Here is a 19969-nt window from a genome sequence, read left to right on the forward strand (position 1 = left end):
ACAATATACAGCCTTGACGTACTCCTTTTCCTATTTGGAACCAGTCTGTTGTTCCATGTCCAGTTCTAACTGTTGCTTCCTGACCTGCATATAGGTTTCTTAAGAGGCAGGTCAGGTGGTCTGGTATTCCCATCTCTTTCAGAATTTTATTACTGAACTATAAAATTATAAGATTTCTGCTTTTAATATTAATGCTATTTCCTTCACTCCTCTTCTTCAATCTTTGTAACTCCCCTCTATATATTATTCAGTTTTGATGCTAGAAGGATGTTAATGATAGGAACAAATGTAAGGGATAGATAAAAGAACTTGGTTTGCAATAATCAAGTTTTAAACATGAAAACTGTCTTTTAGTAGACTTTATATGTGAATGTATTGTACTTTTACATCATATATAGATATCCCCTGATAAACTCAGTGGTTTATTCAAAATTTCTACCTGGTTGCCTGTACTCTGTTTCATATTGATTTTGAATGGCCATAATTTCTATGGAGCTGCATTTTATATCCTCAAGGTCAACTCCATGCTTGATAGTAAGATCTGAAAAGACAAAAAAAAGCAAGTCTATTATCAGCAAAAGTACTATGATATTCAGTCAGTTTAGTCGCTCATTCGTGTCGACTCTTTGCGACCCCATGAATCGCAGCACACCAGGCCTCCCTGTCCATCACCAACTCCCGGAGTTCACCCAGACTCACGTCCATCGAGTCAGTGATGCCATCCAGCCATCTCATCCTCTGTCTTCCCCTTCTCCTCCTGCCTCCAATCCCTCCCAGCATCAGAGTCTTTTCCAATGAGTCAACTCTTCGCATGAGGTGGCCAAAGTACTGGAGTTTCAGCTTTAGCATCATTCCTTCCAGTTTTCTGTAATCTTGTTCATTCCTTAGTGAACTGTTCATTCCTCAGTTCATTCCTCAATGACTCCTCTGAGGAGTCATTTAGTCACCATTAGAGCTAAGTAAGAAGGCAATGGTACCCTACTCCAGTACTCTTGCCTGGAAAATCCCATGGACGGAGGAGCCTGGTAGGCTGCAGTCCATGGGGTCACTAAGAGTCAGACACGACTGAGCGACTTCACTTTCACTCTTCACTTTCATGAATTGGAGAAGGAAATGGCAACCCACTCCAGTGTTCTTGCCTGGAGAATCCCAGGGACGGGGGGGCCTGGTGGGCTGCCGTCTCTGGGGTCGCACAGAGTTGCACACGACTGAAGCGACTTAGCAGCAGCAGCAGCAGCAGCAGAGCCAAGTAAGAAGCTTCCCTAGTGGCTCAGTTGGTAAAGAATCTGCCTGCAATGCAGGAAACTGCCTGCAATACAGGATACCCGGGTTTGATCCCTGGATTGGGAAGTCTCCCTGAAGAAGGAAGTGGCAACCCACACTCCACTATTCTTGCCTCGAAAACCCCATGGACAGTGGAACCTGGCAGACTACAGTCCATAGGGTTGCAAAGAGCCAGACACAACTGAACGACTAAACTATCACCATCAGGGCCAAGTAAAGGCTGAGAGTGTAACACCACAGTCATTCAATAAAGTCACTTGTGCTTTCCATTAGCATTCATAGATTTGTATCCTTCTAAAAAGCCCATGGGCTACCTGTGGTTTTGAGCTTTGCTAGATGTTCAAGTTCTAGTATAAATTTGATCCATTTACTCAGGTTGCCTTTTCGTAACCTTGCTTGACTTACACGCTGAGCAGTAATCCCCTTGATTTAGTCTTGTCTGCAAGAATGCTTTCAAGTATGTTGATGGCAAGCATCCCTATTTTCAATGGATATCACAAATCCCCCTTTACTCTTTCCTAGTATTATATATCTTTGATTATTTCAATTGGAATTTATAAGAGGAGCATTAAATATGTGGGCTCAAATTATATTAGAAGACTTCAACAATATTTACTATGTTTAACTAGGAAGAAACCATCTAAATTCCAGGTTATGACTCTCCCAGTCATCTGATCCATGAATCATAACCTTACTGTGAGTCTCTAAAGTCAGCATACAAGTTGTTAACATTTTGTCACTGTGTAAATAACTCAAAAAATTAATATAGCCATATGTGCTTTAGCTCTATTTGTATAATTACCTTGAAATAGATTAATTTGAGACATTTTAAGCGTGTAAGTATACAAAGAGAAGACAATGAGAAAAAAGTTTTATCAATAATAATTTTGAGATTTTTTGTTGTCTAAACTTACAGGAAACTTTTTAAAAATCTGAAGGTTCAGAAAAGGTTTAATGAACAAGAACTTTTGTAACAAACATTATTAAGAAGTTCTAACAAGTAATAGATTTTTGGGAGGCCTTTTGAAATTATATTTTAATTTTGACATAATTATAGATTCATGTGGAATTATAAAAATAATATACAGAGATTTCATGTAAAAGGGTAACATCTTGCAAAACTTTGTACAACATCACAATCAGTATACTAACACTGAAGTTGGACATAGAACATCTCTATCACCATGATTCCAAATGTTGCCCTTTTATATTCAAACACACCCATTTAATTCTCACCTGTTTTGGAAAGGTTTTCATTTTCATCTGCATAATTTATTATTTCTGGCATTAAGTTTAATGACTCTTTCAGTTCTGAGAGTGATGGAATATCAACTTCTTGTTTGTGGCTTATAGGTACTAACAATTCACATTCAAGCAAAGTTGATGACTAAAATAATATATAGGTAAGACAAGTTTTTAGTGAGACTTTCCAAATAAATATTTCTGAGTTCACAAAAAGATACATTTGCTTAATTGGTGTAATTTAAAAACTAAATCCACACTCAAAAATTTTAATGCTCAGCAGACATTTTATTTTAAAAGGAAGTCTAGCAGCCAAAAAAAATATATTACAAGCAATTTTCTGTCTGAATAAAATCCTTCATGGCCACTGTTTACATTAGTGATGCACAATATCCCTAGATACAGAAATATTTTCTTTTGTGTTAATAACATTTCAAAATTCTAAGTTAAAGCAATCACTGCAGCAAATGAGAGTTGGTGAATGGAGTAAAAAGAGTAGGTGAAATGGAATGGATTTTTACTGCATTTCATAGAGTTTATTTCTCTCTCATTCCAACAGAACTGGATTCTTCAACACGTGAGACTATATATGCATAGCTCTCAGAATTAACAGGGGAAGAAGAAGGAGACTGGAGAAAAGGAGCTAACAGGTGAATTAATATTTTTACCATGTGTGTTAAAGTTTTTGTTTGTAAAAAATAGAAACCTTTAAATGCCTTAAAACCAATGTACATATAACCTGTTAGTGTCCTATACCAGGTATATTGATTAAAATTATTGGGAGAGGTTTTAAAATTCCCTATACCTGGGATACACACCAGACCAATTAGATCAGAATACATCTGAATAGGACCCAGGCTTCAGAATTTTATTAAAATTTATCAAGTAATTTCAATGCATAGCTAAGGTTTAGACTGCTATCTCTGAAGTATATTTGACTCTTTAATTGATACATGTTCAACCCATTATCGAGTTTTTTAACTTGACAACAGTAGATGGCCAATTGTATTACTACAACTTATAAAAGTATGATTTACTAACTTTAGTTTAAAAATTACTGAAAGCAAATACTACAGCTTCATTTAAACCTACTGTATCTTTCAGTTTCTCCTGACAAAAGTCCTCTTTATCCATGTAAAAATCTTCTTCCACCAAACATTTTACATCTCCTTGAAGAGAGAAACACTCCCTTAACAAAAAATAAAACATTAAATTAGTGTTTACTTTTTAGTAAGGTACATACCAAATGTAGTTAGTCAAAATATATAGTGATTAAAATTAGACTTGAGGTAATAATAAAATACCATGATTGATAGCATCTAGACTTGTGAACATACAAAGAATATTTTCTCCTCTTAAAAATATTTACGACACTGGGCAATTAAGTACCTGAAAAATTTAGCTTCTGTGGGGATCTGTGCTTTGAAATCCGGCAAGGGATCCTTTACTAAAAATAGTTTTAGCCTACTCAACAGAGTGTGCAAAGTTGGTAGCTGACTTTTATAGGCTGTCAAATAATTTACAAAAATTATTTCTTCATCAATGGACAAATCTGAAAATAAACAAGAAATATAACAGAATAAGAACAAATCTAAAAGTTATACAAAAGGATCTAGGTAATTACTGTAGTCAGCCATTGATACAGTTGGGGTTGACAAACACATTTTATTTATTTAGTTATTTAAAGAATGGTTGATGTACAATATTATGTAAGTTACAGGTATATAATACACTGATTCACAATTTTTAAAGGTTATACTCTACCTATAGTTTGGAGAAGGAAATGGCAACCCACTCCAGTATTCTTGCGTAGAGAATCCCGTGGACAGAGGAGCCTAGTGGGCTGCTGTCCATAGGGTGGCACAAAGTTGGACATGACTAAAGCGACTTAGCATGCGTGCATGCATTGGAGGAGGAAATGGCAACCCACTCCAGTGTTCTTGCCTGGAGAATCCCAGGGACAGAGGAGCCTGGTGGGCTGCCATCTATGGAGTCGCACAGAGTCGGACACGACTGAAGCGACTTAGCAGCAGCAGCAGCTACCTATAGTTATTATAAAATATTGGCTCTATCCCCCCCTGTTGTACAATGTATCGTTGTAGCTTATTTTATACATAATAGTCAAACATATTTTAAAGTCTTTAGTTCTTCATTGTACCGTGCAAATAAATCATGTAGCATGGGACTGGTATAGACGTAGCAGCTCAGTAAAATTTAACGTGGTTTAGTACAGGGCATGGCAACTCACTCCAGTATTCTTGCCTGGAGAATTCCATGGACAGAGAAAGCTGGTGAGCCACAGTCCATGGGGTCGCAGAGTCGGACACAACTGAGTGACTAACACTTTCACACTCAGTACACTGAGTAGGGCTTCCCTGTAGCTCAAATGGTAAAGAATCTGCCTGCAATGCAAGAGACCCAGGTTCCATCCCTGGGTTGGAAAGATCCCCTGGAGAAAGAAATGGCTATACACTCCAGTATTCTTGTCTGGAGAATCCCCTGAACAGAGGAGCCTGGTGGGCTTCAGTCCATGGTGTCACAAAGAGTCAGACATGACTCAGCAATCAATTAAGCACAGTACAGTACACTGAGTAGTAACCAAATATCCTGAAAGAGTTGTAAGGGCTCATATTTTTTTCCCCCAATAAAATTAATGTAATCAATGGAGGAAGCTATCTTGTGGTCTTATGCCTCAAACTAGTTAGTTAGCCTTAGCAAGACTGTAAAGAGATAAAAGCATTTGACTTTTGCTGATCCCAGTCTTTCTTTCTCTACATTATTTTATCTCGTAAGGTCTCCAATTCATCTCCAGAGACTCACACTAGGGAATGGAGATGGTCTAAAAAGCCTACAAATGAGACCAACTCTGATTCTAGCACTCTAAAGTCGTTCAAACACATTTGTTATAAAATTAACTACAATGAAAGCTATATAGCAAAGTATCTACTAGAGAAGCGTGATATAGCTTACATGTTAGAAAACACGACTGCTTCGTGTTGTGTTTGAAACACAGGTTTGAAACAGGTTTCGTGTTCAAAACCTGAAACACAGGCTTCTCCTCTCCTCACTCTATCTATCATGTTTGAATCACTTTAGAATCTTAGCTAACATAGCATCAGTGCTTTAGCAGTTTCTAGGCCCAGGGATGGAAGGGGGAGCAATGGTCTTTTTTTCTGGGCAGTGGCCTTTCAGTTAAGTAATTTTAAATGGTATGAGAGAAGGGTAGTATGACGTGAGGTCTCCCCTGACCAACTATTTGATACATCATTGGTACACATGTACTTAATAAATACATGGTGTAGAGTAGGCAGGCCAAGACCATGCCTTTGCCTGGTGCTAACTTAAAATACCAAAAGAGAAATTGTTATGTAAATTATCCTCCTAAGAGATTGTTTATCAGAACTTGTTAAGTTCCCGACAATCCTGTGGCTGAGAACATCCCATGATACACCAGAGAAAGTTGGTCAATCAGCACCATGTCTAAGCAAGCTTTAGCTGAGATAATTAAAGAAGGTTCATTAGTACATCCATTCTTTAAATATTAATGAAGTCATATTAATTGTAAAGACTCAAAAATCATTCATTTATATCCCCATCTCCACTTCCATTTTGAAACACTGACCCTCTAGCTGTCTTTCCTTCCTAAAGGCTCATCCTAGTACTTCTGGGAGTAAGTACCATGGGGACACCTCATTAGTTTTGAGGTCTTTTTTTCCTAACCATTCTGTTTTGTTGAGCCACCTGAGGGCAACATCACACCACAACCGATGTTCTTTTTACCTGTACAAAGGTTTTAACAGAGGTGCTACTTCCTTATATTCTTATGGCTATACGCATACCCTGGATTTCTTACCTGATTACACTAGTATACGTACCAATACAGATATGAGGAGACTGTTTTCCTCTACTGTAGAGGAGTGTTAGGTTGTCATGAGGAAACAAAATTTTGGCTAGTTAGCTATGAAAAAAAAGCAAAAAGGAGATCTACTGACAGGAGAGGATGGGGTTATTCTTGGCAGAAAACCCAATACAATGAAATGAAAACAATTGAGTTCACTAAACTGATAAAAACTATAAAATCAATGGTTTTCAAATTCATATACATACATACATATATATATATATATATATATATATATGAACCTAGTCAAAAATTACTGGAAAAACGTGTTCATTATGGCCACAAACATACAAATATTGAGAAATAAACACCAGAAGTGTGTCGAATGTCTATGGAAGATACCGTAAAACGTTACCGAGGATCATTACCAATAAACAGAAGCAAAAACAACAAAACTTGAAGAAAAGGCAAAATAAACCATTTTCCTGGCTAAAAAAGGTTAACTACGGTAAAATTAAAAAGTTTCAATTTCTCAAGAAGTCTGTCTTGGAATTTGGAAAACTGATTACAAAGTAAATCTGGAAGAATACAGATGTGAGAGTAGGGGGGAAAAGACTATTAATACATGTTATATTTGTATATTAAATAGTTAAAACTGTATGATATTGACACAGTAATAGGCAAGTCAGTAAAACATACTAGAATATCCAGAAACAAAGTATAATTTGGATAAGGATTTGGCATATAATGTAAGTGACATTTCTAATCAATGGGGAAAGCAAAGAGGATTCCCCAAATAATATTGGGACCACTGCCAAAACATTTGGGATTTTTAAAAAATTTTACTTTTAATCATATTCTAAAATCTTAAAGGAAACTTTAAGTAAAAATATAAATAAATATTTATTTACTACAAGGAAGAATTTTCTAAGTATAAAAACAAGTATGATAGAAATCATAAAGGGAATGGTTAGGTTCAGGTTAAATATATTTGGGGTTATTAATACCATTGATATATAAAGATAAAATACAAGAATAAAAAAAGAGACAAAAAGAATCATTTCACAAAATAAAAATATGCAAATGAACACTGAATACCAATAATTTTTAAAATGCAAGTAAAAATATGATTTTTTGCCAGTCACAATTGGATAAACATTTTACAACATCAGATTTAGAATATAATTTGGATTAAATATATTTTTAAGTATTACTTACTGTAAATTCATAAAAACTGAGTGAACTTCCTGACCTAACACTGCAACTATTTTATCTCCACGTTGAATTATGGTTTCACATAAATTAGATAAGATTGAAAATCTTCAGAATAAATGGGAAAATAAAATATAACTATCACTTAATAATCTAATAATTTAATGTTATACCAGATTGTCATGTCATCAGATTGCTAAAGAGATGCTAATATCACTATAGCAATATGTTGTGAGCAACCTTTGATGAAACTTCTGAGGCTATTTTGAAGCCCAGCACACTTAACCTCCAAAAACAACTAAATTACAAAAAGGAGATTAATATGAAAGAAAATATTTTGCTAATGTGGCAAAGCTTTGAATTTCAATTTTGCAGGTGGATATCCTTAGCAAAATAAAAAAATTTAAAAATCCAGTAAAACAAAAAAAATCACTGAAATGAAAATTTATGTATTAGTAAGAAATGTTTTATAACAATGAAAATAATAAATGTTTTACCTTGTGCTTGAAGTGATGGGCGTTTTTCTAAGCAGCTGACAAGAGTAAAGAATTCATTGTATTCCTTATGGGTATACAAGCTGGCTTCCTCTACTTCGGTTTGGGAGTTTGGGTTTGAACTTGGAACAATTTCATCAAATTCACAGTTAAGCTGGGTCACCATTCCTGTAACTGTTTTTCTATGATATATTAAAATTACTGATTTTGTGTATGTCTTATTTTAAAACATCTTTATTAACAAATAATACATGTTCACTGTAGAAAGTTACCAAATTCCAACAGATATAGAGAAACATTACCCATAGATCCGTCATTCAAGAGATTAATTTAAAAAGTATGTATTTTATCAATTATTTTTGAACATTTTTAAACAAAAGTGGATTCATATACATAGTATTTTGTAACCTGTTCTTTTCTACTAAGCAATGAAGCATGAGCACATTTACATGTCAGTCAATGTACATTCACTTCATTTTTTGAGTGGATGAACAAGATCCCGTATAGTTAAACAATTTTTTCAACTAGTTCCATGTTACTGGAAATTTAAATTTGTTATAACTGTTTGCTATTATGAGCAACAATGCAAGGAGTATCTCTGTGTACTTATCTGTTTTCTCAAAATGCAATTTCTAAAAATGGAAATGATGAGGTTAAAGATACATAGATTTTTAGACTTGGCCACACACGCATTGCCAAAATGTCCTTGTACTGGATAGTCAATGTCTGCTTTTCCATGTCATTATTCAACCTTTTATATCCTGTTCTACATCCTAGGAGACTGATCTCTATGAACTAACTAAACTCCCTTGCCTAGTCTTCTGGTTGGATTTAGCCAATGGAAGCATTGGCAGGAGATCAAAGGTGGGAAAATAAATAGGTTGAAATATTATTCTTCCCTTTGGGGCCACAGTTTGGAGAGATAGTTACATTCTTCAACCAACAGTTACATCTTTAATCACACAGCATCTCTCTTGTAGCTACAGTTCTTACTGTGTTGGTTACTTCAGTCCCCTTTCTTCTTCAAGCTTAGGGTGGTAATAACTTTCAGGCATTGCGAGTCTTGGAAACTTTTTTTTTGGTTCCCTTGACCCTACCTGTACCTTGCTTGTTTCCTGACTGACCCAGATATATCCATCATTGTTTATACCATCAGGATATTTGAACTTAAAAGAGACCTTTCTACTGAATTTTCCAATAAATAAATATACTATTGGCAATTCGGGTACATATTCTAATATATATTTTTATGATATCCTAAAATACTGAGCCTTAATACACAGACTGAAAGAACCAAAATCAAGATAATTTCCATGTGGATCTTTAGAGACTTCTAAATTTAGTGCTTAGATAGCTACTTTAAAATAAATATGACTGACAGAGACAATAATTAATAGTAATCGTTGGTACTGTAGATTTTTTTATTTTTTAAATATAATGTTATTTATTTATTTTTGGCTGTGCTGGGTGTTTGCTGCTGCACGGGCATTTCTCTAGTTGCTGCCAGCAGGGGCTACTCTGTAGTGGTGGCGCACGGACTTCTTTTGTGGGGGCTTCTCTTGTTGCGGAGCACAGGCTCTAGGGAGTGCAAGCTTCAGCGGTTGTGGCACGCAGGCTCAGTAGTTGTGGCACAGGGGCTTAGTTGCTCCCCAGCATGCAGGATCTTCCTGGATTAGGGACTGAACCCAAGTCTTCTGCACTAGCAGGCAGATTCTTTACCATTGAGCCACCACAGAAGCCTGGTACTATAGTTTTGAGAAAACCCTGTCAATTCTCTTTCCCTCACCATAAGTGATCTTTAAAGACCAGTATTTCCATGTCTTCTTTCTCCCTCCTTGTCCAATATTATCTATTTTTTGTTCACTGGTACCTCCTCCTCTGCCTAACTTGAAGATCCTGATGTTTCCTGGGCTTTCAGTCTGCATTGTCTTTGCTTTCTTTCTATATCATTCTTTTTTGGGTAAATTCATCCACTCTTGTTCACTAATTCCTTAACTGCAAAGAAATATTTATTGAGTGTCTACAATGTGCTGGAACCATTTTAGGCATTGAGTGTGGAGAGGTGAACAAACCAGTGTCCTTGCCCTCATAAAGTTTTACATGATAATGGGATGATAGACAAATAAATAGGTAAATGACATAATGTCAGGTGGTGAAAAACTCTTATTAGTGAAATAAAATGAGATATTAGGACATCAAGTAATAGCCAGAGGGATAACATAAGGTATGTTTTAGAGAGAGTAGTTAGTGAACGGCCTTCTGAGGAGCTACAGTTACCTGAATCATGGTAAAGAGCAAGCCATACAGAGGCTCAGAGTAGAGGACCAAGTGTCATAGTCAAAGAAAAGCAGAAAGGTCAGGTTGACTGGAACTGAGTAAGGTTAGACAGGTGGGCAAGGACAAGATCATGCTGGATCTTAGAGGACTTGATAAGAACACTGGATTTTATTCTACGTGAAATGGGATACCAATGATGAAATGCATAACCCACCAATAACTGAAACATTTCATGAACTGCTGTGTGTCTTAAAAAAACAAATCACAGGCAAACTCGTATAAGAAAATAAAGGAGTAAATTCTTGTGACTTTAGTTTAGGTAAAGCCTTCTTAGATTTGACACCAAAAGTACAAATAACAAAAGAAAAATTAGATAAATTGAACTTCATCAAAATCCAAAACATTTTCTGCTTGAAAGGATACCATCAAGGGAGTGAAAAGGCAATCCACAGGAGAAAATATTAGCAAATCAAATATCTAATAAGAGACTTGGATCTGGAATACATAAGGAACTCTTAAACCTCAATAATAAAAAGGCATATAGCATAATTTAAAAATGGCAAAGAACTTGAATTGTCATTTATCCAAGGAAGATATACTAACAGCCAATAATTAAAGGAAAAGAAGTTCAACATCATTAGCCATCAGGGAAATGAAAATCAAAACTACAGTGACATGCAATGAGCCATTCACTAGGATGGTTATAATTAAAAAGACAGATAACAAGTGTTGGCAGGATATAAATTGTAACCTTCATAAAGAAAGCTGAGCGCCGAAGAATTGATGCTTTTGAACTGTGGTGTTGGAGAAGACTCTTGAGAATCCCTTGGACTGCAAGGAGATCCAACCAGTTCATCCTAAAGGAGATCAGTCCTGGGTGTTCATTGGAAGGACTAATGCTGAAGCTGAAACTCCAATACTTTGGCCACCTCATACAAAGAGTTGACTCATTGGAAAAGACCCTGATGCTGGGAGGGATTGGGGGCAGGAGGAGAAGGGGACGACAGAGGATGAGATGGCTGGATGGCATCACCGACTCGATGGACATGAGTTTGAGTGAATTCCGGGAGCTAGTGATGGACAGGGAGGCCTGGCATGCTTTGATTCATGGGGTTGCAAAGAGTCGGACATGACTGAGCGACTGAACTGAACTGAGTGGGAATATAAAATGGTACATCTGCATGGAAAAGAAGTATTTACAAAGTTACCATCAGTTCCATAAGATCTAGCAATTTAACTACTGGAGAGATAAAATCCTATATCTGCATAAAAACTTGTCCACAACTGTTTATGGGGCTTCCCTGGTGACTCAGACAGTAAAGAATCTGCTTGCAAAGCTATGGTTTTTCCAGTAGTCATGTACGGATGAGAGTTGGACCATAAAGAAGGCTGAGTGCCAAAGAAGTGATGCTTTTGAATTGTGGTGCTGGAGAAGATTTTTGAGAGCTTATTGGACAGGAAGGAGATTGTCAATCCTAAAGGAAATCAACTCTGAATATTCATTGAAAAGGCTGATGCTGAAGCTGAAGCTCCAATATTTTGGCCACCTAATGCAAAGAGCCGACTCATTGGAAAAGACCCTGATGCTGGGAAAGAGTGAGAGCAAGAGAAGGAAGCAACAGAGGATGAGATGATTGGATGGCATCACAGACTCAGTAGACATGAGTTTGAGCAAACTCTGGGAGATAGTGAAGGACAGGAAAGCCTGGCATGTTGCAGTTCACGGGGTTGCAGAGTTGGACATACTTACCAAAAAACAACAATTGTTTATAGCAGCATTACTCATAAGAGCCAAAAAGTGGAAACAAATGTCCATCGACTGATGAATGGATAAATAAAATGTGGTATATTCATACAATGGAATATTATTTGATCATAAAAAATGAAGTGCTGATACATGCTACAAAATAAAAAAGTGTTAGTCACTCAGTCATGTCTCTTTGAAACCCCATAGATTGTAGCCCTCCAGGCTCCTTTGTTCATGGAATTCTCCAAGTAAGAATACTGAAGTGGATAGCCATTTCTTTCTCCAGGGGATCTTCCTGACCCAGGGATGAATCTTAAAAACATTATGCCAAGTAAAAGAGGCTGGTCACAAAGGATTACATATATATGTGTGATATTGTGATTTATAATAAGAGATATATGTTTGGTCTTCATATCCATTTCTTGCACAAAGCTCCTAAGGTCATTGGACTTTCTTAAGTGCTAAAGTTGACTTTTGTTATGTTAATACGGTAACTTTTGGGAAGCACGTAAGGCTGGTGATTGGTTGCCAGGAGAACCAACCATGTGATTAGAAGATTGCAACTTTCAGTTCCACTCCTCTGACCTCCAGGAAGGGGAGAGGGACTGGAAGTTGAATCAACTGCCAGTAACCAACCATGTAATCAATCCTGCCCATGTAATGAAGCCTTCGTAAAAACACAGAAGGACTGGGTTAAGAAAACGTCCAGGTTGGTGAACACATGGAGGTTCTGGGAAAGTAGGGTGATGGGAGAGAACACGCAAGTTCCATGACCTTTCCCCATATCTTGCCCTATCTGTCTCTTCCGTCTGACTGTTTCTGAATTATACCCTTCTATAGTAAACCAGTAATTCAGTAAGTAAAATATTCCTGTGAATTCTATAAGTCTAGAATTCACAGTTGCTGGAGTCTATGAATCCAGCAAGTTGATTGAACACAAAGAGGGGGTTGTTGGAATCTCTGATCTATAGCTGGTCAGTCAGAAGCACAGGTGATAACCTTGCAAATGGCCTCTGAAGTGTAGGGTGCAGGGGCAGTTTCATAGGACTAAACTCTTAACCTATGGGATCTTAATTTCCATTAGATAACAAAGCTCCTGAATTTAAAATTAAATTTCAATTTGGGAAAGCCTGCTAAACCTTCTGCTCAGTTTTGCTCTGAACCAAAAACTGCTCTAAAAAATAAAGTTCATTAAAAGTTAAATTTTACTTCATGAGACAAACTTGAAACTAATGATGGCTAACACACACACAAGGATGGTGGAAGGTCATGGCTAGTAAGGTGGTTTCACAGTTCATGAGGGACTGAGACTCCTTTTGTTCGACTCTGCCATTCCTAGACTTAGTCCTTGTCATGTATACTCCAAGGTGGTTGCTGCAGCCAACATCTGCATTCTAACATCAGGATGGAGAAAATGTGAAGGAGAAAAACACGCTGCTTTCTTTTAAGCCATTCTCCAGAAACTGCGTAAGTCCCTTTTGCTTACATGCTTTGGGAAGAGCTTAGTCATATGGCTATTTGGCTATAGGGAGGCAGAGAAATGTGGATTTTATCCTAGGTGGTGCCACAGATTCCATCTTCTTTGCCACGGGTTCTATCTTGAAGGTACTATAAAATGAATGGAGGGTCAGAAATGACAGGGCACCCATTCCTTCAGGGCCTCAAATTTCTCTCATACAAGAATCTTTTGTGTGCGCCAAAGTAGCCTGATCATTACTTATTGCACGTTCTTGCCTCTGTATCTTCAGATGTACTGTTTCCTTTGAAATGCTTTCTTTCAAGTTAGTTTCTCCTTTGTCCAACACAAGCTCAATTCCCACTTCTTTATGAAGTTGATCTCTCCTGCTTATAAATGCACAGCTCTACCAATCTAACTCATAGGGAGAAGAGAGATTTTAGAGATTATCTTGTGTCTTGTGACTCAAACTAGGTTCTTGGACCAGTAGCATCAGCACACTTAGGAGCATATTAGACATGTAGAATCTCAGGCCCCAACACAGACCGACTGAATCAGAATCTTCATTTTTAACAGGATCCTCAGGTGATTCATATGTAAATTAAAGCTTGAGAAGCACTGACCCCTTCATCTTTATACTGAACCAGAAAGTGAGGGTCAGGGACTTCCCTGGTGGTCTAGCAGTTAAGAATCCACCTGCCAGTGCAGGCGACTTAGGTTCCATCCCTGGTCCATGAAGATTCCACGTGCTACAGAGCAACTAAGCCTATGTGCCACACTACTGAGCCAAGGCTCTAGAACCTGTGCTTTGCAAGAAGAAAAGTCACGGTAAGGAGAAGCCCACGAAACTCAACAAAGAGTGGCACCTGCTCTCAGTAACTAGAGAATGCTTACTGGTAACAAAGACCCAGTACAGCCAAAAATAAATAAAAAGTGAGGGTCAGAGAGAGAAAATGGCTCGTTGACTAGTTAGTACTTAACTTTTCAAATGAAGAGTTACAATCCACATCTTTTAATTTGTACTGCAAAGCTCTTTCCACTACACCTTTTTGCATCTTCCCTGCTCTAGAGTATAGTCCTGTGATAGATACTTTGCATTGACCTTATACCTTGTGATAGACCTTTTGAGGGTCATTTTATATTATCATTTAGTTCTTAACATTGTCAATTTTTTCTGTTCATATATTATCTTCCTAATCTGATTTTAAATTCCTAGATGACAGAAATAGTATATTGGGCTTCTCTTAGTGTCTAGACACATTTAAGTTGGTCATTTGTTTCTTTCAAATGTAACTAAGGAAAACAAATTACTAAAACCCTTTGGGTCTGATCAGAACTCTTTGCATGAAGTGATGCAACAGAGTAAATTATTTACATTTGCACTAAAATCTCTATTTTGTGTCTACCTGAACAACATAGAATGGGTTAGATGTTCTTCCTCATATTATGCTCTGCGTACCTATCTCTGTCATTGTACCTCCCACATTCTATTGTATTATTTATTTATAAATTTCTTATTCCCTATTTTCTTACGTTCTTTGAGAGTAGAGACTGTATCTAATTTTTTTTATCCTGTATCCAGTACACAACATGGTATCTGATAAATATTTGACGAATGACTAGACTACTAATAAATAACATTTTGACAAAGTATGTTAGAAAATAGCCTTAAGTCTGCATTTATACTACAAGGATAAAAAGACTGATTTTAATATAAAGGATTTTCTATAGATACTTTCTACCAAAATTTCACTTACTGTTAAAAGCATAATAGCATCTTGGTTTTATTTCTGTCTCTTGCAAAACAAATGCACAGAAAACTGTTAATATGTGATAAATGAGGGAAAGGTTAAAAAAAGAGGTTGTAAATAACTTTGATTAAACTCTTCTTTGTGGTTCAGACTAGGACTTGTTTTTTGGATAAAAGAAGAAAACCTGTGAGGATACAAATGAAAGGATCTTTTCTCTTAGATAACTGAGGAACTTACTATTCATCTTCTAGATGTAAAGGGGAAATTTGGGGTTAAGGACACATACTTCTCAAGGAAATCGTCCACAGTGAGACTTGCTTTCCATTGATCCAAGACTGAGATATCTGTCTCTCCCCAAATTGAAACAGCTGAAACTAGAAAGGAGAATGGTAAACATTAGTTTCTGGAATTTTCTTTTACACAACACAGGGAAGCCAAACATTCACCTTTTACATTATGGTATTATCTTTATTTGTTCACAAATGTAATTTTTTCAAAGTTATCAGCTCAGTTCAGTTGCTCTGTCATGTCTGACTTTATGTGGCCCCATGGACTGCAGCACACCAGGCCTCCCTGTCCATCATCAACTCCCAGAGCGTGCTCAAACTCAAGTCCATCGAGCTGGTGATGCCATCCAACCATCTCATCCTCTGTCATCCCCTTCTCCTCTTGCCTTCAATCTTTCCCAGCATCAGGGTCTTTTCAAATGAGTCAGTTCTTTGCATCAGGTGGCCAAAGTATTAGAGCTTCAGCTTCAGTATCAGTTCTTCCAATGAATATTCAGGACTGATTTTCTTTAGGATTGACTGGTTGGATCTCCTTGCAGTCCAAGGGACTCTCAAGAGTCTTCTCCAACACCACAGTTCAAAAGCATCAATTCTTTGGCACTCAGCTTTCTTTATGGTCCAACTCTCACATCTATACATGACCACGGAAAAACCATAGCTTTGACCTGATGGACCATTGTCAGCAAAGTAATGTCTCTGCTGTTTAATATGCTGTCTAGGTTTGTCTTAGCTTTCTTCCAAGGAGCAAGCATCTTTTGATTTCATGGCTGCAGTCACCATCTGCAGTGATTTTTAAGCCAAGAAAGTAAAGTCTGTCACTATTTCCATTGTTTCCCCATCTATTTGCCATGAAATGATGGGACCAGATACCATGATCTTCCTTTTTTGAATGTTGAGTTTTAAGCCAGTTTTGTCACTCTCTTTCACTTTCATCAAGAGGCTCTTTAGTTCCTCTTCACTTTCTGCCAAAATGGTGGTGTCATCTGCATATCTGAGGTTATTGATATTTCTCCCAGCAATCTTGATTCCAGCTTGTGCTTCATTCAACCCAGCATTTCACATAATGTACTTTGCATATAAGTTAAATAAACAGGATGACAATATACAGCCTTGACATACTCATTTCCCAATATGGAACCAGCCTGTTGTTGCATGTCCAGTTCTAATTGTTGCTTCTTCACCTGCATACAGATTTCTCAGAAGGCAGGTAAAGTGGTCTGTTATTCCCTTCTCTTTAAGAATTTTCCACAGTTTGTTGTGATCCACACAGTCAAAGGCTTTGGCATACTCAATAAAGCAGAAGTAGATGTTTTTCTGAAACTCTCTTGCTTTTGCAATGATCCAACGAATGTTTGCAATTTGATCCCTGGTTCCTCTGCCCTTTCTACATCCAGCTTGAACATCTGGAAGTTCATGGTTCACATATTGCTAAAGCCTGGCTTGGAGAATTTTGAACAATTACTTTGCTAGAGTGTGAGATGAATGCAATTGTGTGGTAGTTGGAACATTCTTTGGCATTTCCTTTCTTTGGGATTGGAATAAAAACTGACATTTTCCAGTCCTGTGGCCACTGCTGAGTTTTCCAAATTTGCTGGCACATTGAGTGCAGCACTTTCACAGCATCATCATTTAGGTTTGAAATAGCTCAACTGGAATTCCATCACCTCCACTAGCTTTGCTTGTAGTGATGCTTCCTAAGGTCCACTTGACTTTTCACTCCAGGATGTCTGGCTGTAGGTAGGTGATCACAGCATCATGATTATCTGGGTCGGTAAGATATTTTTGTATAGTTCTTCTGTGTATTCTTGTCATCTCTTCTTAATAGCTGTATATAGTCAGCAAAAACAAGACAGGGAACTGACTATGGCTGAGATCATGAACTCCTTATTGCAAAATTCAGACTTGAATTGAAGAAAGTAGGGAAAACCACTAGACCATTCAGGTATGACCTAAATCAAACCCCTTACAATTATACAGTGGAAGTGACAAATAGATTCAAGGGATTAGATTTGATAGACAGAGTCAAAGTGCCGGAAGAACTATGGACGGAGGTTTGTGACATTGTACGGAAGGCAGTGATCAAGACCAGTCCCAAGAAAAAGAAATGCAAAAAGGCAAAATGATTGTCTTGAGGAGGCCTTACAAAGAGCTGAGAAAAGAACAGAAGCTAAAGACAAAGAAGAAAAGGAAAGATATACCCATCTGAATGCAGAGTTCCAAAGAATAGCAAGGAGAGATAAGAAAGCCTTCTTCAGTGATCAATGCAAAGAAATAGAGGAAAACAACAGAATGGGAAAGACTAGAGATTAATTCAAAGTTATACCAGATTCCAAATACTTAAATAATCATTCAGATTTTTATAGCCCCCACAAAAACAAAAAAAACAAAAAAACAACCAAACAACCCTGTCAATCATGGAACAATATTACCTGAACATAGTATCTTCATTTTTATAGCCTTTCTTTTGCTTATACAGCACTACCATCCCAGACAATCCTGTTCCACAGCTCATGTGACTCCTCATAAAACCAGCTCACTTTGATACACTCCCCTTGAAGGGCCATAATATTGTCAGTAGCACACACTTCAGTACTTAATCATATACAGTCATATTTTAAATTTTTATGTGTATTATAGCTTGTCTCCCAAAATAGACCCTCAGTTCCTTAAGGAGAGGGACCATGTCAGAGGCTTGTATCAGCAAAAGCAACTCAGTGAAGAGGCAAAGGACTTGTATTCTACCTAAGTGTTGGTTCTTACTAGTTTTGTTACCTTGAACAAATCACTGAACATTTGAGTCTGTGCTTCACTGAAAAATATAAAAGTTTAGTGGTTAAGAATACAGGTCTGAAAAAAAAAAAAAAAGAATACAGGTCTGGAATCACCCTAACTAGATTTTAATACATACACTGCTACTTACTAACTGTATGATCTTGTGTAAATCTCTTAACCTCTTTCTAACTCAGTTTCTTTATCTGCAAATTAGGAATAATAATGACATTTTCATAGTGTTGTAAAGATTAAATGTGCTAAGACATGTAAATTGTTTAGAATGGTGCCTGATATGGTATAACTGCCCAATAAATCTTGGCTGTTATTATGATTTTTAAAAAGAAGAAAAGGAAAAGAAATAAGAGAAATAATTAATCATTTTCCCTTCTGTACTTTAAGAGAAGCAGTTTGATGAAAACTACTACTCTTGATGAGGTTCCCAGGTGGTGCTAGTGGTAAAAATCTGCCCACCGTTGAAGGAGACATAAAGAGATGCGAGTTCGATCCCTGGGTCAGGAAGATCCCTTGGAGAGGGCATGGCAACCCACTCCAGTATTCTTGCCTGGAAAATTCCATGGACAGAAGAGCCAGGCAGGCTACAGTATATAGGATTGCAAAGAGTCAGACACGACTGAAGCGACTTAGCACGCACCCAAGCACGCCCTACTGGTGATCTTGTTTCCAACCTGATCGAGACCTTCGGTCCACTGACCCTATCATTTTTACAATATTCATCCGCCCTCATATCCTCATTTCCTTTCTTGTACAGTTTAGTTTCCACAGCCTCATAATCACTCTCTTACAAAGAGTCAAGTCCCTTGCCTCTCTTTCCCTTATACCAACTTAGAAAACCCCTAGTCTTCACTTTGTATAGGTACACTAAAAGTGAAAATGTTAGTCGTTCTGTCATGTCTGGCTCTTTGTGACCCCATGGAGGGTAGCCCGCCAGGCTGTCCATTAAATTCTCCAGGCAAGAATACTGGAGTGGGTGGCCATTCCCTTCTCCAGGGGGTCTTCCCAACACAAGGATCCAACCTGGGTCTCCTGCATTGCAGGAGGATTCTTTACCATCTGCTCCACCAGGAACTCATAGGCGTAGATGTACACTAGAACAATTAAAGATTATTTGGAAAAAAAATTCACCCAGCCATTCTGAATGAGCTCACTTCAAATTATGACCATAAATTTTACATGGGCATCCAACTTTGACAGATGATAATAGTACTTCATCTTAATATCCTTTTACTAAAAAGGATTTCCTCATTCTTCAAGACATTTGACACCTCCCTTCAAATTTTTGATACTCATCCCCCTACCCGCTGTCAGAAAATTAATATAAATAGAGAAGAAAAACCCTTATCTTCCACCACCAATTCTAACATCTAACTGGCATCAGTTCAGTTCAGTTCAGTCGCTCAGTCGTGTCCGACTCTTTGCGACCCCATGAATCACAGCACGCCAGGCCTCCCTGTCCATCACCAACTCCCAGAGTTCACCCAGACTCACGTCCATTGAGTCAGTGGTGCCATCCAGCCATCTCATCCTCTGTCGTCCCCTTCTCCTCCTGCCCCCAATCCCTCCCAGCATCAGAGTCTTTTCCAATGAG

The 19969-nt window shown here is 37.5% G+C and overlaps 1 protein-coding gene across 1 annotated transcript in view; it reads right to left on the reverse strand.

The window, feature by feature from the left end:
• LOC104991227 (chromosome unknown open reading frame, human C9orf84) overlaps positions 1-19969 on the reverse strand; it is an 80837-nt gene that overhangs the window by 60219 nt on the left and 649 nt on the right. Inside the window, exons 2-7 of the mRNA XM_010843625.1 lie at positions 15591-15678; positions 8077-8255; positions 3916-4078; positions 3601-3715; positions 2521-2671; positions 440-541 (exon numbers count right to left, since the gene is read on the reverse strand). Coding sequence (XP_010841927.1) covers positions 440-541; positions 2521-2671; positions 3601-3715; positions 3916-4078; positions 8077-8255; positions 15591-15678 — 798 coding nt within the window. The remainder of the gene's footprint in view (positions 1-439; positions 542-2520; positions 2672-3600; positions 3716-3915; positions 4079-8076; positions 8256-15590; positions 15679-19969) is intronic.

The sequence above is a fragment of the Bison bison genome, unplaced genomic scaffold (assembly GCF_000754665.1).
Source record: "Bison bison bison isolate TAMUID 2011002044 unplaced genomic scaffold, Bison_UMD1.0 scf7180017864183, whole genome shotgun sequence".
In the NCBI taxonomy this organism is placed as follows: domain Eukaryota; kingdom Metazoa; phylum Chordata; class Mammalia; order Artiodactyla; family Bovidae; genus Bison; species Bison bison.